Genomic DNA, 24,677 nt, shown 5'->3' with positions numbered 1-24,677 from the left:
AGGTACCCTTGAAGTGGAAAGAGGATAAGTAATTGCCACATCATTAAGCCCGTTGGCTGCAAATGTGAATAACTATTCTACGAGTTTATACCTGTTGTCTCCACACACCAATGAGAGCAGTAACAACGGGGAACTAGTATAGTGACCTCCATCACCCTGAGCTGATCCATCGATCTTATCTGATGTTAATTACGTACTCTGATTACTAGACTTTTTATACTGTTAAAACGATCGTGAACTTATCATGTATAACTTATTATCGTTTAGAATTGAGAATATCCCAAAAATGAATTCAGAGAGAGTTGGTGACACAGTAAAAGTTACTTGATCCTCCACAAATGAAGGAAGACACGGTGAGGGCGGGGCAGTGTGGAGCCTAAGCCGGGGTCAGCGGGAGGACCGGGAGGAGGAGGTCCAGCTGACACACGTCAACACTCGTCATACTCCACTACTCTCATCTTACTAACCCCGCTACCTCCATTTCATCTTTCCAGTAGAGATAAGTACGTTAACGCCATTCATAGTGTCAACCTCTGTATTATGGTAACTGATGTGTGAATGAGGTGGTGTGGCATACAGGTGGTTGAGGCCTATAGCTGTACCCAGACGAGGAATTTTCTGGTAATGATCGTTAATGATTGACCAAAGCTTACATGTTTTCATTCTACATCTTGATGAATATTCAGGTAATTTAAGATCTCTTTGATAATCAGATTTAGTTACAGGTTAAGGAGAGTCTACATTTGTTTTTTCATCAAGGTGGATAAGGTTTTATAGTATGGCATGCTAAGACCTGGTAAAATGAGTTAGTAAGTTGATGGAAGTAAAGGTCTAATGATATGCTGTCAGAAAGTGAATTTTTAAGACAAGAATTTTCATGATTAATAATTTTAATGTTTTTTTGTGTGTGGTCAGGTGCCAGAGTGAACATATCTGGTAATACTCTTGAACAGTGATGCATATTAACCAGTAACTTAGGACATTTCTATATAGAACATAAAAGCTTTCTTACCCTATTAAAATTCCATAAAATGATGAAGATTTGTAATTTTAGTAATAATATATTTGCCATTTATCTCATCCTGAACACTAATATACGTCAATACACGAACTCACGGTGATTCTATTTTCAGTGTTAATATTGCAGAGTATTTTATTTCAATCCTTTTCTTACACACCAACACTTACACAAAACAACATGTTACTAGCTAATGCTACCTAATTTAACTTACCTACCTAATGTAACCCAGGACAGATAAGTAAGGATGGTTTATTTTATATCCAAAAATTCTTTTAATTTTTTGGAAGCATTTCTATGGCTGAAATGAAAGACTTAGAATAATTAATTGTCTAATGGTAGACCCTGCTGTCATATGGCATCACTAAAATTGTAATCAAGTCCCAGGTTGCTGATCTGACTGACTGTCTGCCTCATTTACACACAATTGCAGGGTTTCAATTGTTTCTCTTACTTTGACAACACAACATACAGTATATCGTTTCTCTTGATTTGTTTTAGTTTTGCTATTTCTGTATTTATTTATAGTTAAAAAAAATTTTTTCGCCCTTCCAGACCCCAATGTGGGTCAGTGATCTTTGTCTGGGTGGGCTAATCTCTGTAAAAAAAAAAACAACTAAATATGAATAGTGAATATGACATTTAGTATATTACAAATCCTCATCACTTATGGGATTTTCATGAGGGGATGCATTTATCTTCTTTGGTATAGAAATATTTCCTTAAGTTTCTGGTTAGCGTGTGATACTGTCTTCAGTATTACCCTGAACGGGTCCGACTAATTACCCAAATGTACCCAAATGTAGCCGCAATGAAGTCAAATGATGGTTCTACATGAATAAATCGGACTGCCAATCACTTTTCGACTAGTATTTGGTGTCACGAAGTCACCAAAAATTGGTAAACTTAATTTAATCTGAGTTAATAGATCGAGTGCATGTACCTAACCTAACCCAACTCAGATTAAATTAAGTTTACCAATTTTTTGTGACTATGACACCAAATAATAATCGAGAAGTGACTCACAGCCTGATTTACGCTTGTAGAACCATCATTTGACTTCATTGCAACTACATTTGGGTACATTTGGGTAATTACTCGCTCCCTCGGTACAAGCACGCGATCTATTGACTCAGTTTAAATTAAGTTTTTCCAATTTTTTGTGACTGTGACACCAAATACTAGTCGAGAAGTGGTTGGCAGTCCGATTTATTCATGTAGGACCATTATTTGACTGCATTGCGGCTACATTTGGGTACATTTGGGTAATTAGTCGGACCGCCCTGAACTGAACACATTTTATCAGATAGTAAACAAAACATAGATTAATAAAGTGCTGTATTTACTGTATTTTTTCAGCATTATAATCAAGAGAGAGAAAATCACCATGAAGAGTTAAAGAAAAAAGATTAAAGAAACAACGAGGCCCTACAAACTACCTTGCTACTAACTCATATGGAAAAAAACCTTAAGTAACCCGGAAGGTGAAGAGAACTGTGACTCTGTGGTGGTAGACAGCAAAGAGGACTGACCAAGTTCCTGCAGGTGAGAGAAGTGGATGATATTTTTTTTTTTTTTTTTTACCGGTACTCAGAAAGATGATGATCATAAAAGGAATGTGAGGTACAGTAGTGTTTGTGGGTGCTACAGTAGTGTGCAGCCTACAACATATTTATACTATGGTGTTCGGTCTACAACTTATTTACACTTGGCTGTGTTTTACAGTTTTTCCAATGCTGTAGAAAATGTACTATCAAAATTTTCTTAATGATTAATATTTTTAGTAGAGTATATATTTTTAGAGAAGGTTAGGTTAGAGTAGGGTAGGGTAGGTTAGGTTAGGTTAGGTTAGAGTAAGGTAGGGTAGGGTAAACTAAAGATATCTTTGTAGACTGCACACTATAGTAGCACCTTTATATATACAGTAATTCTTGTATTTGGCAGGATGGAGCTTTTTGAGTCCTACAGGGTGTCCATAGATTATCTGACTCATTGTTAAAAATCAATCAGATCTTATAACCAATGGTTGGTAATTATTGTCGTTAGGTAGAAGATGGTTCTATCTTAGCCAAGTTTTATTGTTCAGTATTTTTATCATTCTGTGGTCCGTGTTCTGTTGTTGATACTGTAATAGTTCTGTTGTTCTGCTTACCAGTGACTGTTATATCCAGACAACATCAGCTAAGAAGATGCCTGAAGTAGACCAGAGTAAGGAGGTGAAGGTAGAGAAGGTGGAGGAGGTGGAAGTGGAGGGCAAGTCAGATGTACCAGATGAGGAGTGGATTGATATACTGGGCACTGGAGACCTCAAGAAGAAGGTGAGCCACTGAGTTGTTCTAAGTTTCAATATACTGTAAGTACTCAGAAGAAGGTGAGCCACTGAGTTGTTCTAAGTTTCAATATACTGTAAGTACTCCTGAACATGCTGATTAAGGATCTGTTGTCCACAATTTGATATCTATAATTACCAGCCCAAATGACATGTCAAATTTTTTAATTACTTGTCGCCTATAGTTTTTCTGAACTTTACTTCTTTCGTGTGTGTGCTTAATTAAATACTGTACATTATAAAATTTTTCTCTCATGAGTTTCTTCGTGTTGGATAAACATAAGAGATCATGTAGTTAAACACTTTTTTAGACTTTTTTGATACTTACAGGTGATAACACCCGGCATAGTTGAGTCGCGGCCGTCTAAAGGCAGCACTGTTGTGATCAGTGCACACGGAAAACTTGATAATGGCAAAGAAGTGGACATACATGAACAGCTGACATTTACAGTCGGTGATAGTGAGGTTAGTTAATTATCTTCAGTGTAATGTATTATCGTACTGTATGTTGCTGTACACAAATTATTTAATCGCCATCACTCGCCTAATCATGTAAATTTATTGCCCTCATATTCTTGTTTTCATGATTACCAATGTAAGTTATTCATTCTTGATGTATAAATTTACAGGTGATTATTGGTCTGGACATGGTCATACCACTGATGGATAAAGGAGAAGTTGCTGAAGTTTATGTTGCATCCAGGTAATGTATCATTCTCCCGTGATCATTAGTACTGAGGGAACCTTTTTTGCTGGTGTGCTGTACTGTCTTTGTTGTGTAGATACAGTAATGCCATCCTATTTCAAGGTCATTTTTAGTTTCTTGCATAATACATACAGTAGACTGTAATACAACTTTTATGGTCTAAGATGATGGTGTGGCAGGAAGTTGGAAAATTAAGTTAGTGGGAGGTTTAAAGGGGGACCGAAGCATCTGAATAACACATTAGTTACTGAGAAACTGTGCCACTATCTGTGAGGCTCAACCCACAAATATGGTTTTCACCATCAACCCAGGTCCTTCCCTCACACCTCAGTTTGTGGCTCAGTCCCCTGGGAGTTACCTACATTCAGTTTCCACTTTTCTTTTCCCAATTCTTAATCCACCTTTAATTAGCAACTTATTATTTTTGAAAACTTCTTTAATTTGTTATAAGAACAGAACTTCATTCAGATATTTATCGTTATACTGTACAGTACTAGGCTTAAGTTACTGGGCTTTCTACTTGCAACACAAATTATGGTGTTACTATACTTGCAACTCTTTATTTGAACTCTTCATTCACTGTCAAAATCTGGTTAAGTTAGAGGCTGATACTACCATATCACTTGCTATAGTCATTATCTATTGAAAGTCTATTGTATACATTTATATATTTATAAAATACTTTACTCTTTAAGGTATATCATCATTTGCTGTAATGTATTTTGTTATTTCACAGATTTGGTTTTGGCAGCAAGGGTCTTCCCCCTGATATTCCCCCAGACAGCAATATTACCTACAAAGTGGAACTTGTGGATTATGCACCAGAGGAGGAACCTTGTTCATTACCCATAGCCGAGCGCAAGGTCATCGGGTAGGTTCTGGCTATACTGTAGTTGATCTTATTGAATACACATGTTGCTCTGTTTTTTTTATTATTGTACTGCACTGTACTGTACTAAAAGCTTGTATATTATGATGAAGTGCTGGGAAGGAATAAGGTATTGCAGCTTACATATACCCAGTATGTGAATAGATTCTAAACCAGCTTATGATAATGTATAGGAAATATGTAAGAAACCTGCATGATGATGAGTCTTTTTCTGATAATGCAGCTATTAAGATTCCCGACGGCAATGAGAAATATTTTACACTGTTATCAGAAGAATGAAAATTATAGCCAAAGAAAACTATCATAGATATAAATGGATGGATTAAATTTGTTTTGAAGATAAATGGATGAAAGTTTATATAGTAAAGTTGTGTGGAATGTATGTTGAATAACAGATTGGTGATGGTCAGTTGAAAATGGGAATGGTGAGACAGACGACATATAGTGTACGATCAAGTCTAGGGGCTATTCCAGTGGATAAAATATGAAGCAGTGTGAAAGTTTTATGTCTAACTTTCTTAGCCTCAATATAAAATAAGGAACTGACTCCCAAGTCCTGTGGTTAGAACATAAGGTAGAGGATATAATGAACATGGTTGTGACAATATAACATAGAAGGTCATCCATTAAAACCACAGTTCATAAATGGAAATACAGGTTGTACTTCTCTAGTCCAGCATTCTGTGGTCCGGAAACTCCCCATGGTCCGGAACGATTTTAGTTTGTCCAATAGGTAGATAGGCAGCTTTTTTTTTCTTTTTTTTTTACTTATCTGAATTATTATTATTATTACAGGAGTATTAAATTTTTGTCCTTCAGGCCCCAATGTGGGTCAGTGAACCTATGCCCGGGTGGGGTAATCCCCGTAAAAAAAAAAACAACAAAGCCGCGGAAAATTGAGGTTTGTTTACATCCGGCAGTTCGGCTGCTCTCTCTCTCTGCTTGTCTATACAGAGTACAACATTTAACCCTTCAATATATATGAGCAGTAAATAAGTGTTGCTTTCATATTCTTATGTAGAGTAATGACGATATGTTTTCACATGTGCGCACTTACATACGCGCAGTCTCACTTTTTTTTTACCATTAATGGTTAGCTACTTATATTGTTCCATTTATTAACATTAAATAACATTACAGGTACTTCAAACAACCATATTAATTTTTTTACATTAATTTTACTACAGCTACAATCAGGGTCTTATTTTCTTCAGTTTTATATGTAGAACCAATCAGTCACTGGTTTTGTAAGCTTTAACAAAAACAATGCCGGCAGCCGTCTCGTCTCCTCGTGTGTTTTAATATTCCACGTATTATTAATAAATTGTATTGTTAATTTTGCACACACAAACATTAATTCAATAAAAACAAATTCAGAAACATTAATTAAAATATATATGAACAGTAAATAAGTGTTGCTTTCATATTCTTATGTAAAGTAATGACGATATGTTTTCACGTGTGTGCACTTACATACGCGATCTCTCTTTTTTCTTTACCATTATCGTTAGCTACTTCTATTGTTCCATTTATTAACATTAAATAACATTACTTGAAACAACCATATTAATTTTACTACAGCTACAACCAAGGTCTTATTTTCTTCAGTTTTATATGTAGAACCAGTCAGTCACTGGTTTTGTAATCAACGAAAACAATGCTGTCTCATTTCCTCGTGTTTTAATATTCTACGTATTATTAATGAATTGTATTGCTCATTTTGCACACATAAACATTAATTCAATCAAATAAACAATAATGAATCTTTTGTATATAAGAGAAATAACGCTGTTTACACGATTGTGCACGTTGTCTGAACGTTGGTGGGCCGTTCAAACCCGTCGAAATTCGAGTTTCCGCCGTCAAAATTTTTAAATGTGTTGGCTTTTTGTGTGTTCAAATAGAAAATGTCGAATTAAAAACTCGCGAAATTTAAGAAGCTACTGTACGACATTTAATCCTTCAATTTGTCTTCAAAGAGACCATGAAGCAGAGAAAGTGGTGCTAGTGCTTCCAAGCGTAAGCTCAAGTCACTATCTATCCAGGAAAAGGGTGAATTTCCATGGTCCAGCACTGGTCAGGTCCCGAGGTTGCCGGACTAGAGAGGTACAACCTGTATAGGCAAAACCCTGAGTTACAGAACGGTTACGTACCTGTAGTTATTTATTAAGTCCATATTTGTTACTTCTTGTGATGTGTAATGTGCCTCTCCAACCTATATGGCAGGAATATATTTCCCTTTCAGAAATCGTAAGCGGGAAAGGGGAAATTGGTGGTTCAACAGGGAGGAGTACACCATGGCCATACATTGCTACAGTGCAGCTATTGACTTCCTTGATGATGCTCAGGAGGAGTATGGGGTAAAAACACTCAGTTGTGTGGACACTACATGGTTCAGACACCTGCACTTATACATGGCATAGTGGCTGGTTGATTTTCTGAGATGTGGCAACTGTGAAATGCTTATCTAGCATCCTTAGTCTGGCTACTATTGCGAAGTTCCTGGGAGTCATTCTGAGAGTTTTAATATGATGTAAATAAACACAGACTTGGCACATCTCACAAAATGCTCCAGCCACAGTGTATAGAGTAGATCAGAGTCTTTTCACCAAGTGGCTGCAAACCACAACTTAATCAACCTTAAAATACTGAACATCTTGGAAAATGCTTGACAGCCATAATAATTATATAGTTCAGTATATGATTATATTCAAATACAATTTTCAAAGCAGTTCTGTCTTCATTTTCCTACTACAGTATCATGAATAATTATTTTAATTATGTTCACAGGATAACATCAAACCAGAAGTGAAGGAAATACTGACAGAACGACTGAAGGCCTTAAACAACATGGGAGCAGCACAGATGAAGATTGAGGCATATGACATGGCCTTAAAATCTCTGGACACAGTTTTGAAATGTCAACCCAATAATGTAAAGGCGCTGTTCAGGAAAGGGAAGGTAAGTTTTTGAATATACACTATCTGTGGTAATTGTCTTCATATGATATGCCACTGCTTATGAGAGAAGAGTTTTGATAATTTAGAGAATAAATATGTAACACCGTTTAATGTTGTAATAGGCATTGGGTCTACAAGGGAAAGTGAAAGAGTCCATCGCCTTACTGAAAGTGGCCTTGGAACTTGAACCTGAATCGCGCCTCATACACATAGAACTGGCCAAGATGAGGGAGAAGGCTCGCATTGAGGCTGAGTCTGAGAAGTCTCTGTACAGACGTATGTTGGGACTGAAGAAGGAAGTGACTCAGGCTGACCAACGGTATCCAGTCATTAAAAGTGTGAGTATTGTTTATTTTGTTAGTGATGTGAGAAGGGTGTATGACACTATAAAACATGGCAGGTTTTCTGTACTAACACTGGACAATAAAAGTCATAACAAGAGTAACAGAACAAGCAGGTAGTAAAGCTGATAAGTGATGGAATTAATTTTTAAAATAATTAATTGTATTAAATACTTAACAATACTCTATTGAATGACATTATCTTTACAGTTTCCATGGAAGACTTGGATGACTGCCTTTGTAGTTATGTTGATATCTCTGATGGTCTACCATAACAGAACTTCGCTGTCCAGACTCTTCAAGTAATGTGTAGTAGAGATTAAGGAGAAGCCACTACCAAGGTATTATTTATTTGTTAATTACAAGTTGATCTCCTTGGTAAGTAAACTGTCATTACTAAATATTAAATAATTATGAGTCAATTAACATGAATGTAACCATTTGAAAAGTACATTTAGTTGTGCTCTTATTCTTTAGTACTTTCTAACTCTTAGTAGTGGTAGATTTACTGATATCTTATTCTTTTTTTCTGAAATTGTGGAGTTCTAAGATCATATACTTATTTAGGAAGTATTTTAAGTACAGTAGTGTATTATTGAAATCAGTGGAACAAAGATTGAACCCTTCATGTATTACCAGTGTCTTAATGCTTCTTAAAATTATTTATAGCTTTTCCATTAACGAGAAAAGAAAAGTGTTTAACAGTAACACACAACTCTTGTCTTTTAACTGGAAAAATTAAGTCGACGAAACCACAGCGTTCATCTTGATTTATAAATACGTGACCATCCTACATTACATAATTTCCACGTTGACGACTAACTTGATATTTTTAGAACACTGTCTTCTGTTGATAAGAGTTTTAAAACATAATTATACTTTTTCTTTCAGTAGGTAGGTAACATAAGGATGCCATACATGACAAACATTACTCAAATGATCAAATGGTAGATTTTAAAGTAACTTAATATTACCAGACTTGAAAATTATATCTGTAATAGCATTTTTTTACAATGTACTTCTTATCCTGTTGTAGATTTTTGGTAGACTGGTTGACATGGCTGTACCTTGTAGCACCAGGAACGTAGATATTTTGCAGTTTTTCATCTTTTAAGTAAGTCTAGTACACGAGTAGTAATATTTGGTAAATAATTCACGTATGTATTTAAAGGTTGCGAAGAAACTGGCCATAGTAGAGAGAGATGTTCCAGACTTGTGTACTGTATTCAGTCTAATGCCTAAACATTTACAGGGTTCTATCAATGTTCTTTACAAATCATCATGTCTTCTATTTTCTAGGAATGCTGCTGATTTTCATTATGTTCAAAAATATGTCTTTGTGCTATTTTAATTAACTTGTTGTTTTATTCCTATTTATTTCTGACAGATGGTGCAGTTATTTAGGGTTTTTTTATTTTCAAGTGGATATCCAATTTATGAAAGGATGGAAACTTTCATTATATTAATCAGCAGGTTTCTACCATTCAGTTTTTTATGTGGTTAAAGAATAATATATTTAGTTGTAATATATAAAATTATTGTCAAATGGAAAATAATTTTATTTTATGATGGAAACTAATTCTTGGAAGATATGTAATACTGTACCTGTACTGTATTATGTCTCTTGTTCTGTTGCACAAAAATAATAATAATAATAATAGTATTGTAATTTTTGTAATGTATAGTTGTAATTTGATGTTTGAAATATGTCCAGAATTTAGGCAAGCAATATCTGCAATATCTCTGGTAGAAATTATATGCACACACTTTAGAGAATTTAGTATTCAAATTCTTTTATACATTCTTAAGAAAAATTGTGTTGGTCCTCTTCCATATCATGTTTCCTTAACCCTTTACATTTGTCGTGTAATTGTGGTAGCAGAGGCACTGGCTAACTTGCTACTTAATGATAAAGTTCTCAGTTGTGGTTGGAAGATTGGATACTTTGCCTTTGTTATAATTATTAACGTATGTTTCTAACTTCATCGTGCCTCGAGAACAATAGATTTATTTTATCATATTTATGCGTCAAAATACCAATATTCATATCATATGAAGATAAGCCCTCCCTAGCTAGTTTATTTCACCATTAGACTAATCATCTTAATGCTACCCTAATTTAACACCCACGGGAAGTGTTAGGGTTTTAATCATCAGGTGAAATAAGCGGGAGGAGGGGTGTGAATCTTGATGTCATACCAATACAGTACATTGTACCCTCGTTAATTCGGATCGTTATACAGAGTGCTGTAATTCAGGTTTTGGCTTTATTCTTATGTTTTTTGTTTTGTTTTTTAAATGAATTAAACAATTTAACTTTGGAATGAATCCAAAATAACTGAGCAGTTCCTAAAAGTCGTGTGGCAGCGGGCTTGAAAATTCAGGCCCGTCGCTTCACGTCAACCTTGTAATCTTGGGTCGTGCTGCTATCATGTGAGAGCGGGTCACCAGCGCAGGTGTCTGACAATGCCATGTAGTTTACGGTACCACCTGTGCGTTATGGGGGTCGGACGCTAGTGTTCTCCCTGGATTTACATTCTGTAACTTGTACAATCAACTCATCTCACAATGTAAGTGTTCCATTCATTTATTATTTTTTTTATTATTGTTTGTATTTGCACATGGTATCTGCACACTTTGTCTAATCCCTTTCCTGCTTGACTCACTTATGAATTATAGTAACAAAATTAAGGCATAATTGACCTTGACCTGCAAAAAATCCACATACTGACCCACTCCTTCAGGATTGTTGGTGAAGAGGGTAAAGTAAAATAAAGACAAGTGCATGGATCTCATTACTCAGTGTGCAAATACCCACAGCCTATTTTATGTGGCAGCCAAGGCTTGGTAACCTGAATATGTTTGTTGGTTGGAATAATGAGAAACAATCTTCAGAACAATCCGAATAAGGTACAAAAACTAAACGAATAATCGAACACAAAAATTTGGAAATTGTCGACGCCAAAATATTCCAAACCGTTAATTTCGGATTTTTTTTTTTATGATTAGAGAGACCCAGAGGCACATACATAAGCATTTAATACACAGTTGTCATAAACCACATGTCTTTGGCTTTTATCATCACAAGATACATTAATACTGGGGAAAGGATTACTAAATCTGTCCTGTTCTTCACCCTTTCAGTAACCTTTTTACAAATACTGTACAAGGGAGAAAGGAAGACGTAACTCCCAGAGACCACAGAAGTTATGTTGACTATTTCTATGACTGTAACTTCAGTGTTAATGAAGGCAACCTGTATACTGTAGAGAACAAGATATGGGCTGGTTACTTGTGCATGGGGCAGGTGAAATGCAAGGTAGGAAAATGGCCATAAACCAGTAATAATGATGATATACTTCTTATGTAGGCTGTTGCTCAGTCTTTGCAGAAATGTGGAGCTATACACTATTCATAAGATCAAAAAATTAATGCCTATCATTTCCTCAAACAATTTTCACAGACTACTACTTCAAAATTCTCCTCCAAATTACATGAATAGGAAATTTTATTTATTTACTCTGTACACAAACACCAGTGACTTGTGTCAGGTCTCACTAAAAGGGCCATTGTTCATAAGGTGTTACTTAAAGACATGAAACATTCTATTTTTTATTCCAGATTAACCACATAAATTTTTATCCTTCCCAAGAAAGTCAAAGAAATAAACTGGGAGACTTTTCTGAAACTTAATATCAAACATATACACTATAAGACAAACAATTTATAATGTTTACTGATTGTAAAGAACACATTACTGTTAAAAATGAATTAATATTTCTCAATTTATAAATTATAAATCAATGTATATATATACCTTCAAGTTTAGAAACATTAAGGTCAACTGGCTTAAGATGAAGATGAACCAAACCAAGATGAACTCATGGCAGAGAAGAGTGAGGCAGCACTGCGGGAAGCTGACAGTGCTGCCGAGGACATCTCTCTCCGTGCTGCAGATGGACTGCTCTGGGCCTGTTTTATAAGATAAGTGAGATTTTTGTTACCAAAGCTCATGAAGCTTTCACTTGTTGACTTCAATAATACAGTACCCAAATCATATGTGACTCCTACCATTATAAATATTGGTTAAAACACTGGGAACAAAAATTTCTTTGGCAATCCAGCTTTGAACAAATAAATAATACAAAGACAGGCTGCCTTCCCCACAGTTGCCTACGGTCTGGTAGCTTACATATCAGACACCACAACCTCGCTCCATGCTAATCCCCCGTGAAACACCTGAAGAAGGAAGGTGGAAATCAGTCATTCTACCCAGGCTCCTATGAACTGTGGTTTCAGGATCACTCCCACACTATTACCTGAGCCTTTACTGGACTGATCCAGGAATATCAAAGTTGTAGCTACGAATAAGGAAGGTGGGAGAAACTGCTTCAAGTGCTGTGTAACTATAATATACTGTATCACTTGTCTACAACACCCAAAACCTGACTTAGGCTTCAAAGTGACCAACACATCAAACCTTTAGCGTCATACCTATAACCCTCTCACGATGCTTGCGAGACACAGGATGGAACACCAGCACTGTTCATAGTCAGCAACTTATAGAAAATGCCAAACTCAAATGTGATCCTTAACAATTGTCTTTCTAATGGAATGATGTGGCTGGTGGCCAACTCCACACATACCACAGCAGAATAATGCCCAGCTCAGGACACTGGGATGCGAGTCATAAACACTACCAATTGAGCCAGACAACTGTACAATGGATCAATATACATAACCATTCCTCGCAACATGCTGAGAATAAGATTAAAAAAACCATGAACAGAACATTGCACTAGTTGGGTTAGCATCACCAGCCTCTATGCTGAAAGTTAAAGGTTACAGAACAAAATCATATTGAGTAAGATTAAAAGTGTATCTCAAGGTCGATAATTTTTATATATATTATACTGTATTAAGATAAAATTCTGTTAAAGATAAAGTATTCAAGTCCTGGCACAAGTTATGGTATTTATTTATAGTGAAACATACCACAAGGATACTTAAAAGTACATTAGTAAGAACCTGGTTCACTTGAGTAATATGGAAGTAATACTATAGAGAGCTCTCAAGTGATGGTTCTGTTCTGTGGCTTCTTATCACATTGTTGTATAACCTCTTCACTATGGGGACATTACTTTTAATATTTAATTTAACTAATGCCACACGATTTTATTCAGCAGAGAGGGGACCCCCCTTACACATATGGTTAAAATAACACTGTCTGGGAGGAAGGATGGTCAGGATTTTTTGAATTTGTAGGATTTACTCGGCAGCGGGCAGATCAAGATGTACTCAGGTGGTTTAGACATACTGAGAAAATGAAAAGTGAAAAATTGGCAAGAAGAACATCTATTTCAGAAATGGACAGTAAAAGAGAAAGAGGGAGACCAAGAAGTAGATGAAGGATGGGGTGAAGGACACACCAAAGGTGAGGGGGATGGAAGCAGCAGTGAGCATGAAGGAAGGCCAAGCTGCTGGTGGATGATGTTGGCCAGCGTAAAGTGAGACATGGGCAAAGTGAGGACCACAGCAGGAAGAAAGAATGAATGACAATTAATGAAGGTGAAATAAGTGTATGTACCACCCTGCATAAAGTGATAAAAGGCTTCAAAGAGTAAAAAAATAAATAAAATAAAAAAAATTTTTGCGTGAGTAATATTCACACTTAACGAGTCATTTATTTGTTATTCTAAACTCGTCTATAACTTCACTGAACTCCATGCTGTAAATCAGAAAAACACAAACGTACTCAAGGTTGCTTCACTGTGGATACATGTAAGTGCTGGAATATAAACACACATACATATAAATAAGTGTTCTCAGAAATAACAATGTAGAAATCCTGATAAATTCCCACATGGACGAACTGTACTGTAATTCAAAACATACAAGAAAAAACCCAGAAACAAATATACAATAAAATTTTGTGATTTCCTCATAAAAATATTGTAACTCATCTTGACATAAAATAACAAGACTTTATATATGTCTTCACTACCAATGAATCATCTATGAGAAATAAACCTAAAAAGAATTCATACCTTCAGGGAGTCTTGCCTGGCTGAGGCAGCATCAGCCAACTTCTCGGTCAAGGATAAGGTTGGTGAAGAGATGGATGATGGAATAGAGGGTCGCGAGGTGGTGAGGGGGAGAGGTACGTTGGAAAATCGAGGAATTTCTACAGGAAGGACAATTGGAAGGGCGTTGTTGCTTGACGGACCAGTCATTGACATTGCCGGAAGACGACCCGACGTAACCTGACGATCCCGGGACAGCACAGCTCCCAGTACAACCTGTCCACCATACACCCATAAGAGAGAGCCAATATTTCATGGTGGATACGAATACTGTGCAATCTATTTTTCTATATATATCTTTAGTCCATTCCAGATTCAATATTTGGTACGAAGAGGACGACCACTATGCTAAATCACGTGGCTTTGAGTACTTTTAGACAAGTTTTAGTCTCCTATTATGATAAGCAGGGAACATAAACCTGAACTTGCGACCAATCCCATTATCAAAAATAAATCTCTTTCATGTCATAACTAACATGACCACATTGCAATTTGTTAGGATTACAGTGTGAATGTTACACAACTGACCTGAGCTCTGTGTGCTGCCAGCTTGACCCGGGTGGTCACGTGTGGTGAGAACACATCAAGGTCAAATGGGTCAACTCTTCGTTCTAGTTTTTGAATCATGGCCATCAAACGACCTCCCACTTCCTGTCATAAAAAAATAAATCAAGCCAATAACTATAAGAATAAAAATATATAAGAATTATGAATACATACATTCAGGCAGACATCGACTTATGAGAGGGTTACGTTCCTGTAAAACCTCTTGTAAATCAATGAAAATTTTCCCAGACCCCATTTTAAAAGTTGAAATATTGTACATTCCTATAAAAAAAACTTCCTCAAAATACCACAAAACATGTTTTTATTGGCAGTTTTTGGTGTAAACGATGATTCTGCCAATAATAAAGATAATAAGTGAGATTTATACAGTACAGTAATAATTTTACACTTATACGTAAAGAGAAACTGGATGAGATTTAAAACAAAATGAACAATATGAAATGCAAAGCCAACATCTCTCACAATTCTATTACTGAAGTAATACACTGACTCCTACCGTATTACACAATTGGAGAAATGTTCTCTTTGAAGAAAATCCTATGCCTTAAAGTCACTGGAAAATAATGTTAGCACACAAACAGGCTCCAAATATTGGTATGCCAGCCACAAGTTTGTCCCACCAGCCAGCCAGTTAGCATTTCAAATTTTCAGCTCAGTCACCAGTATCCACACCTCCAAACATTTCTTCACTTTCAAATTCCACATTTACTCTTCAAACTCTGCATCTTTATTGTACATAATTAGCATATGAAATTTAAGAATACAGAATAATTTTCTTTTATTTAATTCTGGCCCCAAGACATCTGGATGTGTAAGGTTCTAGTGTACTGTACAGCATTAAGATAATACACTGTACTTCATGTACGGTATTTCTTACCTTATTATCACGTGGTAAAAGAATTGTCTGCACAAATCGCAGGTCAAAGATAAGTTGAAGAGCTAAAGTTTGATTTATCTGCTGTGTATCAGAAAGTGAACCCTCATATGCAGAAATTACGGCTTCACAAGCACCTGATGTTAACTCAGTTTGGGCAGTTCTGAAATTATTAGACGACAGTTATCCCTTTCTATTTTACTGTATTTTATGAACTTATAAAAACATTATTTCATATAATACTGTATGGATGTGTAAGTACCAGTACACAAATAAACATTACCATTCACTTAAATACAGTAACTAACTACTAATAGTGTTTCCAATCCCATTAAAACAGGTGAAGGTACAGTTGCAAACAGAATAATGCATCAATGTCTACTATGGTGGTTTCCCAGAGAGTGAACCTTTACATTATTTCCTGGAACAAATGCCAAAACTCCCGGGATTTCCCAGTTTTGCAAAGCATTGAAAACGCCCAAAAATGAGAAACCCTGGTGTCTACTGCTTCGGGTTCACAAGTCACAATCTTGAGGTTCATGGAGCAGCAGAAGAGGCGACAGGACTCTGGAAGGATATAATCATCACCTGGTAATGGTGTGAGTGGCCACACAGTTAACTGAAGCACAAAGGTGAGCAAGAGCTTGTGTGAGAACTGGGGTTGGATGAGCTGGGACATGGATGCTTGACTTGACCACATTACCACTCTCACCTTCCTCTTCAATGTCCACCATGTCCCACGTCTGTGAAACAAGAGGACATCCACAGTGTTGTATTAATACACTAACTAACATAATCCTAAAATGATTATTTGTAGAAGTTAATAATTATAACAAAACTAAGATATTTTTACCATTATATTCTATCACATCATTTCATGCATTGTTTTTAATCACTAAGAATCTTCCTCTGTGTTAATGATAAAAAAAATGTACCGGAAAAGCTTTGATTGATGCTGCAACTCCTGATGAGACTTCTGTCAACAAGTATGTCTTTAACTCGGTGTGAAGGCCGGACGTCAGTGATTTGAGGAAGAAGCCAAACAGGCGGCAGCTGGTCTCCTGGAGTTCTGAACGGAGTTTTGTCCAGGATTCAGATTCTACTTTTGACCCCAGTGAGACACGCTACAACAAAAGAATTGTCATAACATAACACACTGAGGTCACTCACGTACAGTAGTAATAAATATTATGTCCATGTATGATGTTGATGGTCAGAGGAAGACATAATACCAGATGATTACAGGAATCTTTTACAAGTACCTTTATCCTTATTCATTTACAACATTTTTATACAAGTGAAGTTGGTAAAAAGATCAATTTGAGCTACAGTACTACCTTCTGCAGCCAAACTTACCCGGGCAATATCTGGGTTTGCAAGATTTGATGCTGAGGCACAAATCTGCATCTGAGAACAAATGTTGGGTAGAGCCTGACAGATGCGACCCACCACCACCACAATGGTTGAGGGTACAGCCAGAGCCACAACACACACGTCGTCCTCCCAACCCTCTGTTACTTGAGGTGGTGGTACAGAGATGCGCTGTTTAGCCAGTTCTTCCAACTCCTTCACCAGCCTGCAGAGAAACAAACAAATATACTCAAGCAACCTCCTATCATGGTATGTACCACTATTACAACAAGGAAACATTCGACTACTCCTTAACATTTGCACAATTTCAGTCCAAGCATAAAGAAACATCTTCATGTACTTTATCAACGTGGTATTAAAAGTATTCTTCACAAGGTATTAATCCCTTCAATACAGTGATGTTACAGTTAGTATTTTATTTGGCTAATGCTAGATAATTATATTCAGCACAAAGAGGAACCCATACACAAGTGGTAAACAAATTCATTCCTGACCTTTTCCACTGAGGTACAGATTAAAAGACTCAAGAAAACACAGTCTGCCTCATTCATGTTTCATGATTGCCCTACAAGATAATACAGTACCGTACATGACAACTTTTATTGATCTATACAAACTTACTGTGTAAAGATGGAGCAGCTGGCATCTTGAAGAAAGCTGAGTAGGGAACTGTAGTCTTCCACCACACTGTTTCTTTCTTCATCTGTTGGACTGTGTTTGTCATTACCACTAAGATAGTCAACCTTCTCTGATTCTGTTGGGGACAATGATAAAGATGACCAAAGACTGACCGTGGAGGGGAAGAAATAAATAACTTGTGATATGCCAACCATTAGTAATGAGGTTTAGCTGGGGTTACAACCACTCAAGACCACTAAGTCTGACATCAAGAGGTACATCACTGGCTGTCACCCACAGAACTGATAAATACAAGAATATTCTTTGACCAACACCAAGCTGTAAAGTATAAAGATACCATTGTTATATTGTTAAGAAAATAAAATTGTTAAACCACATGATAACTTACCACAATTGAAGTGCCCAACATCCTGAAGTAAAGCCATCAGCCTAGAGTTGAGTGCTCGACATATAGTTTGTAGTCGAGTGGTGTATCCACGTGTTTTATAGTACAAACCTAATAGCAAGAAATTCTTAATTAAAATATAAATTCTCTGCTTTTATACATTGTACTGTAATGCTCTACATACACAATATTTAGTGTTAAAGAAACTTTATAAATTATTTCATCATTACATTACCTTTTATCTTAAACATGTTAAGGTTAACTTTAGGTTGAGTTGTATAATTTACATTATTATTTTTTATTATGTTTCAATATCATCATTGCTTGCATCACAAAACACAATTTTCAAAGTCACTCCTTCATAGACACATTACTCCCACACAGAGACTGTCCATTATTCTACTGAGGAACAAGACACAGTGACCACATCAGAGCCTCACTTCTCACCTCCTGACTGGGACACAGATCTTGATGCGGCTGATGTCCATCCAACTCTTTCAGGCAAATCCCCAGCTGACTCACTCCACACAAAATTAGTTATGTCACCTTCCTCTGAGCATATTCTGAAATTGTAGTACCTAGTTACTCCCTTATCTTATCATCAGCACTGAGTTACATGGTATTCATAAATTATCTGAGTCATTTTAAAAATTCATTCCTTCAAAGACATCACTGATGCTTGCCAGTAAATAATAAGTTTAATTAATGAATTTATAGTTTCCTGCTTTAAGTAATACAGTACCTGGCATACAACATGAGGGAGAAATAGCCATCACTCATTTCTTTATATACAATAATAATGATAACGACCCCTGAATGGCATAAACCTCCCAAAACAAACTTGGAGAACTTCCAACATCAAAAATGTTCAACAAATGAAAAGTTACAGTATGTGCCAGCAGAGACCAGGAAACTTAGGTTTCAGTTCTGATACTACTTCTACTACTACTAATAATAATAATACAGTAATACCACCAACAACAGTAATAATAATAAAAGAAGGTCTCACTTAGGGTCAGCAGCAATGTCTGTTGTGAGCCGAGACACCAGCTGTAGGACAGCCTCCTTGGCAGCAGTCAACTGGGATGTGACCACCTGCCGTGCCCTCTCACTCACTTGGCCTCGCACAACTGAGTCCCAAGGGTCAAAGTAACCACCACACAGAACATTTGTGATCTGAAATTATTATACTTGTAATGTATATCTAAATAGTTTGACTATTTCAAACAGGGCAGATTATTTTTATGCTTGTACCAGAATATATACACACTACACCTCTGTTAACCACTTGTGTATGGGGTCTCCTCTCTGATGAATAAAATCCTTAATCTTAATTACACAACTGACATAATATAAATAACTGTTTGGGGCTCAATAGACAGAGGGACTAATAACACTAAGTTTAAATTGAAAATAAAGACTTTGCCTAAACCTCAATAAGTTAGGGGCCCATGAGGACATGGGGCCTGATGGATCACAGATAGGCCCAAGTGATAATGAATTCCACACTTAATGGCTGAATCCAGGTCATTAGTCGCAGCCTTCACTTTCAGCAACAAAACCTGAGGCCATGATACCACAAATGCCTCACCTTATTCCACTGTTCCCTCTCTAGCTTGGCCTGGCAGATCTCCCACACACTGAGCCTGATCATGGCCAATGCCTTAACGCTGGTGGTGAAAGCTGTCAAGATACAACACGTTACAAAAAAGCTAAATAGAAATCACACTAAGTAAGGGCAGAGCATAAAACATTCTCATGACAATAAACTATTACAAAAAACACAAATTATCAATAGACTCACAAAGAAGCGTTGTTAATGTTTTTGAAGCTTCGTCCAGCACTGAGCCCAACCAATTTATGACCTGCTCTCTAACAAACTCATTCCCAAGAGGCTTTGTGCTGCCTTGGACTGTAGGTCTGAAAAGTGAGATATTGACATGCTTATTCAACCATCACAGTAAGTGTTACTTTCTAATTCCTACTTTGGTTGTAGACACAAACACACGAACATAGATGATTATTCATAAAAGAATATCTATTACCTAAAGTGTCTGATAGATTGTGGCAGGAATGAGAGAGTAAGTGATGTCTCCTGGAGGAGGGAGATGGGTGAGTCTTCTTCACCCTCCCCCTGCACCACCTCCTGCAGCCTTTTCTCAAGTAGGCTCTTCCCATCATCTCCTTCTGTTAGAAAATAAAGAAAATTTACCTTCAAGATATCAATAACTTCTTAAAAAAAAAATTACCAATAATGAAAGTACAGTACTGGACTTCAATTGTTTTTAGGATATTACTGTACAATTATTTATCCTTATGAAGATCAGGTTTTCTCCATCGCCATAGAAAAGCATTTTTTCCACTGGTCAAACTACTGCATCAATATTTCTCCTTTGGTGAATAAAAGTTTGTTCCTTCATCACCATAAAAACAATTTCATAATGAATGAATAATCAGATTCACATAGATAAGTAATTGATGTACACATAAAAATTATACAGTTATCCCTCTGAAGTGAAATACAGGTACTGTACAGTACCAATATAACTATTTAATTTCATTCATACTTTCAACATTACCTGAGCACATACCAACAAACACAGCATGTATGATGTTCAAGGTCGCTAGAAACAAAGTTGTAAACTGGGAGATCTGAGCCTTGGCTGTAGCTGATGGTCTGGGGGCTAACACAGCCATGAGGGCTGAGTGACGCAGGTGAAGGACACGGCTGAGGGCGTCGGCAGAGCTACAACCCTCCACAAGCATCACAGACACAACGGCATCTAACACAGCCTGCAAAATATTCATAAAAATAAGTACAGTACAACATACTTAATTCAATTTTTTCTTCAGTTAATTTAATATTTAAGTTGTTATCTACTTGATGAGTTGATCTATTGGAACTAAGCAAAGATTATATAAGAATAAATAAACAAAATCCAATGGAGACTCGATATTTTGTGGGCAAGGTACCAAAAGACATCGTACATTATCAAATCACGAATTATAGTTTAATTGACTTAAACAGAAATAATTCGTGATGACTCAAGAGACAAAAACATACACATAGAATATTAAAAAACTGCTTTAATAAATACTTAACATCATAAATAATACATAAAAGAATACAGTAACATTGATATTGTACAAAAAGTAGTTCCATATTACATAAATTGCATACAGTACTGTTGTTATAAAGGGGTTGAGCCCTCCACCCTACCTCACACAGAATTCATTCCCACTGTCCATTTTTTCTTATTTTATAATTTTATATTTTCTTTTCTTTATTTCTAAGTAACATAAGAGCATTTAAATGATACAGTATGGGTATATTTTCCTAATTCCAAATCAAATTAGAGCATTGACATTATATTTCCACAACTTTTATGGTTTCCTATGTAAATAAACACTGCAGTATTTGGCACTCGGCAGCGAATTATGAATTTTTGACGGTGAAGTTTAAAAACAAAGAGGTAGTAATAAAGGTGCCCATGAATTTTTATTTACTGAATTATCGGGACTCCGCTGTATTAACTGAACAAAATACATCACTTCACTGCTGCCATACTGTATTATCTCAGTTATCCGAAACTTTTAACATACCTGAACATTTTCCGTCTCATAGCTAATAAGAGAAGAACAGCCTCGGACTATTGTGTTACGGAACTGAGTTATACTGGCCCACTGACGCTCAATAACTGGAAACCAAGAAGCCACCTGAAACACAGCAGAAGGAAATGTTAGTATTTTGGTCACTGTGAATATGACAGTAATTCACCTGGTACAGGGTAGTCTGATGCACTCTCAAATCTCACACTACCACCATCACACAGTTACTGTATTGAGTGTCTGCATATTAAATACTGGACTGTATACTATACTATATTATACTATACTAAATTGACCCTAAGAAACATAGGTACCTTTACAGGACTAGGGGACAACTGTAGTGACGTGTGGGTGTGGTGAGCCAAGAGCAACAGCTGAGTGGCAGGCAAGAACTGGCAGTGTTCTGTCAGCCCCCACAAGGCTTCTGGCACCCCCACCAGCAGCTTCACTTGTACTGCCACAGAGTAATGAGCTCCTGATGTTGGAGATCTGCAGCAACAAAGTCCAAGTTTTATTAATCATTATTCAGTAAGTTTTACAGGAACAGTAATTAGAAGTGTTTCTGGAATAAAATCTTCCATAATGGCTCCTTCCTTTATTAGTTACAATATGCCCACTATAAAATGTTCTTGCTTTCCACAGACACACATGAAGTATGAACACAACATAGTGTACAGTACTCGGGAAACACTTGTGCCTCATTGAAATTCTTTAAGTTTTTATATAACTTTCTTCATAAAAATTATATTAATGAATTAGTATAAACCACAAATACAATGTTATACTAAATGCAACACCAAACTTGTACTAAAACAAGAAGGTTATATTACACTGAGACTACAAGTCAACCACTTGTTCTTTTCCCCAAAAGTCCACTTCCATAACTCAACAAGGCCTACAGCTGACATATATTATTTTAGATTCTAACAATAACACAACTGGGCAGATGTTTCAATTTGTATTATTAAACCTTAAATTAATACAACACAACAGTGAAAAAGGAAAGGCAACACTATACACAGATAGATAAATCTTTCCATTTACCTAATACAGTACAGTACCTGATTTATCTAATGGCTACATCAGGGGAGGAGGGGCGCCTGTGTAGTCACCCCATTACTCTGGGTGAGACAGTCTAGCTGTGTGTCACTCTGCACAACAGTACTCACCGATCTATACCAAGGTTGTGTTGGCTCTGAGTCTTGAAGCCAATAAGACCTCGCTGCTGAAGACTTTCACACAGTCCCTCCATGGTCTTGATGTTATTACAGATGGCTTCAGCACTCTCTCGCATTTCAGCAATAGTATCAGCCGCTTCTATCAGATCCCTGTATCGCTCCCTAAAATAATAATACAAAACTAAAAGTAAAATGGCAAATTTTTTATAGAAAATTATGGAACTGTAAAGTTATCTGTGCTTGTTGAGGGTCAAGATTGTGTTAAGGACTTAATATGTGATCATTGACTTATTGGAAGGACATGTAAGTGTCTTTCTGATGGTAACAGTCTCCTCCACCTGTACCCAAAATATAATACAACATATATAAAGTAAAACACTATACTCACCCCACCATAACTCGGAGATCCTCCTTTTTACACTCGATATCATTACGAGTTTTTCTTAAAATTTCTTGCACTTGAGCCACCGAGTGTCGTTCAAACAATAAGGTCACCTCATCCTCATTAGCCATAATGGACAGTTCTGAAACAACAGACAACAAGACAACAATTACTAAAAAAAGAAATAGAATACCTTTAACTATACGGCCCGGCAGAAGAGCTTCACTATACCCTAACATTAACCAATAACTACCATTACACACATAAATCACATCATTACACAGTCTTCTCTCTCTCCTAAGCCACAAATCACCATCTACATAAGCTTAATCACCTAATATAACAAGTGGTTGGGTGTGGACACTGTTTACATCAGCTGTGAGGTGGCAGCCTGTGACGTCATCCCATAATATTATGCTGCCTCTATACGGGGTAACTATACTAACTACAGATTAAATAGATAGATAGATAGATAGATAGATAGAGAGATAGATAGATAGATAGATAGATAGACAGATAGATAGATAGATAGATAGATATAGATAAATAGAAAATTGGATGGGCAGATGGATAGGAAATTAGTTACATAGATAGGTAATTATTTATAGTTGAAATTAGTTTAGGTATATAGTAAGAGTAAAATAGACAAATACTGTAAGAGATAGATAAATATATGTATTATCTAAGATAGTTATACATATTTACTTTGGTTCATTACACTGGTCTGCATTTGGGAACTTTTTATTTTTATTTTTATTCATGTAAGTGATCTTACATATTCTTGGGTTGCTGATTTTAAATATCTCCACCATTTTGCTCTATCACGTAAGGATTTTTAATAAAATACAAATTAATGATTTTTAAATATGATATAATATAATAATATATAATTAATTATTAATGTATTCCAAATAACCATGAAATTAATTACGTTTATCATGAAATGAAGCAGAATAATCAACATAAAATCTAATGAATGTAAACAAAAATATGCTCCTAATAGTTAGCCTACATATTGATTCAAAGGAAGGAGGACCGCTTTGACTTCCGCTTGTGCTGTGCATCGGGACCATCACGTTTCAATGACCAGCAGTAATCCGCCATCATGCTGACATTCCATTTGCTCTGGTATCGAGTTTCCATGGTGCATATAACCTGATGGAACCGCTCTCCCTGTTCCTCACTGTAGTCCCCACAATTCTTGGGAAAATAGTCAAGATGTGATTGCAGAAAGTGCATCTTCACACTCATTCTAGACCCAAGTTGCTGGAAACTTGAAATCAGGTCTTGGATCAGTTTTTCATATTCTGGAGAGCGGCTGTTTCCCAAGAAGTTTTGGACAATCT

General features: G+C 36.3%; 2 protein-coding genes across 4 annotated transcripts; one reads left to right on the top strand and one right to left on the bottom strand.

Annotated features, from left to right (window-relative positions):
• The first annotated feature begins 342 nt into the window (after positions 1–342).
• LOC121870247 (peptidyl-prolyl cis-trans isomerase FKBP8-like) lies at positions 343–10,076 on the top strand. 2 transcript variants are annotated; one of them, XM_042372034.1, is made up of 10 exons: positions 343–503; positions 2,378–2,563; positions 3,190–3,336; positions 3,678–3,812; positions 3,977–4,050; positions 4,790–4,924; positions 7,188–7,302; positions 7,733–7,903; positions 8,025–8,240; positions 8,454–10,076. In XM_042372034.1, exons 3-10 carry the CDS (start codon positions 3,208–3,210, stop codon positions 8,547–8,549), a joined length of 1,071 nt encoding a protein of 356 aa, XP_042227968.1. In that variant the 5' UTR covers positions 343–503; positions 2,378–2,563; positions 3,190–3,207; the 3' UTR covers positions 8,550–10,076. The 2 variants fall into 2 exon arrangements, with proteins under 2 accessions (XP_042227968.1, XP_042227967.1); XM_042372033.1 differs by having other exon boundaries at positions 344–503; positions 3,174–3,336.
• Positions 10,077–11,842: 1,766 nt separating this feature from the next.
• LOC121870246 (conserved oligomeric Golgi complex subunit 1-like) lies at positions 11,843–23,732 on the bottom strand. 2 transcript variants are annotated; one of them, XM_042372030.1, is made up of 20 exons: positions 23,666–23,732; positions 23,338–23,473; positions 22,941–23,111; positions 22,086–22,260; positions 21,766–21,879; positions 20,742–20,955; positions 20,208–20,349; positions 19,967–20,082; positions 19,754–19,845; positions 19,172–19,338; positions 18,610–18,725; positions 18,166–18,273; positions 17,760–17,892; positions 17,124–17,343; positions 16,703–16,891; positions 16,356–16,510; positions 15,771–15,930; positions 14,855–14,977; positions 14,291–14,542; positions 11,843–12,215 (listed from the first exon to the last, which is right to left on the bottom strand). In XM_042372030.1, the coding sequence occupies exons 2-20, from the start codon at positions 23,460–23,462 to the stop codon at positions 12,093–12,095; spliced, it is 2,895 nt and encodes a 964-aa protein (XP_042227964.1). In that variant the 5' UTR covers positions 23,463–23,473; positions 23,666–23,732; the 3' UTR covers positions 11,843–12,092. The 2 variants fall into 2 exon arrangements, with proteins under 2 accessions (XP_042227964.1, XP_042227965.1); XM_042372031.1 differs by having other exon boundaries at positions 20,754–20,955; positions 23,666–23,709.
• Positions 23,733–24,677: the final 945 nt, after the last annotated feature.

The sequence above is a fragment of the Homarus americanus genome, unplaced genomic scaffold, assembly GCF_018991925.1.
Source record: "Homarus americanus isolate GMGI-L3 unplaced genomic scaffold, GMGI_Hamer_2.0 scaffold52687, whole genome shotgun sequence".
NCBI classification, from domain to species: Eukaryota; Metazoa; Arthropoda; class Malacostraca; order Decapoda; family Nephropidae; genus Homarus; species Homarus americanus.
This window is presented reverse-complemented; position numbering and strand designations above follow the sequence as displayed.

What these genes read in the sequence shown, in the direction of transcription:
- LOC121870247 (XM_042372034.1), top strand. Translation starts at nt 3,208, where the DNA reads ATGCCTGAAGTAGACCAGAGTAAGGAGGTGAAGGTAGAGAAGGTGGAG. An exon ending in TTACAGTCGGTGATAGTGAG is followed by an intron (nt 3,813 to 3,976) that starts GTTAGTTAATTA and finishes ATAAATTTACAG; the next exon opens with GTGATTATTGGTCTGGACAT. An exon ending in GGTATCCAGTCATTAAAAGT is followed by an intron (nt 8,241 to 8,453) that starts GTGAGTATTGTT and finishes TTATCTTTACAG; the next exon opens with TTTCCATGGAAGACTTGGAT.
- LOC121870246 (XM_042372030.1), bottom strand. Translation starts at nt 23,462, where the DNA reads ATGGCTAATGAGGATGAGGTGACCTTATTGTTTGAACGACACTCGGTG. An exon ending in AACATTAACAACGCTTCTTT is followed by an intron (nt 19,846 to 19,966) that starts GTGAGTCTATTG and finishes GTATCTTGACAG; the next exon opens with CTTTCACCACCAGCGTTAAG. An exon ending in TTTTACCACGTGATAATAAG is followed by an intron (nt 14,978 to 15,770) that starts GTAAGAAATACC and finishes TTTTTATGACAG; the next exon opens with GAAGTGGGAGGTCGTTTGAT.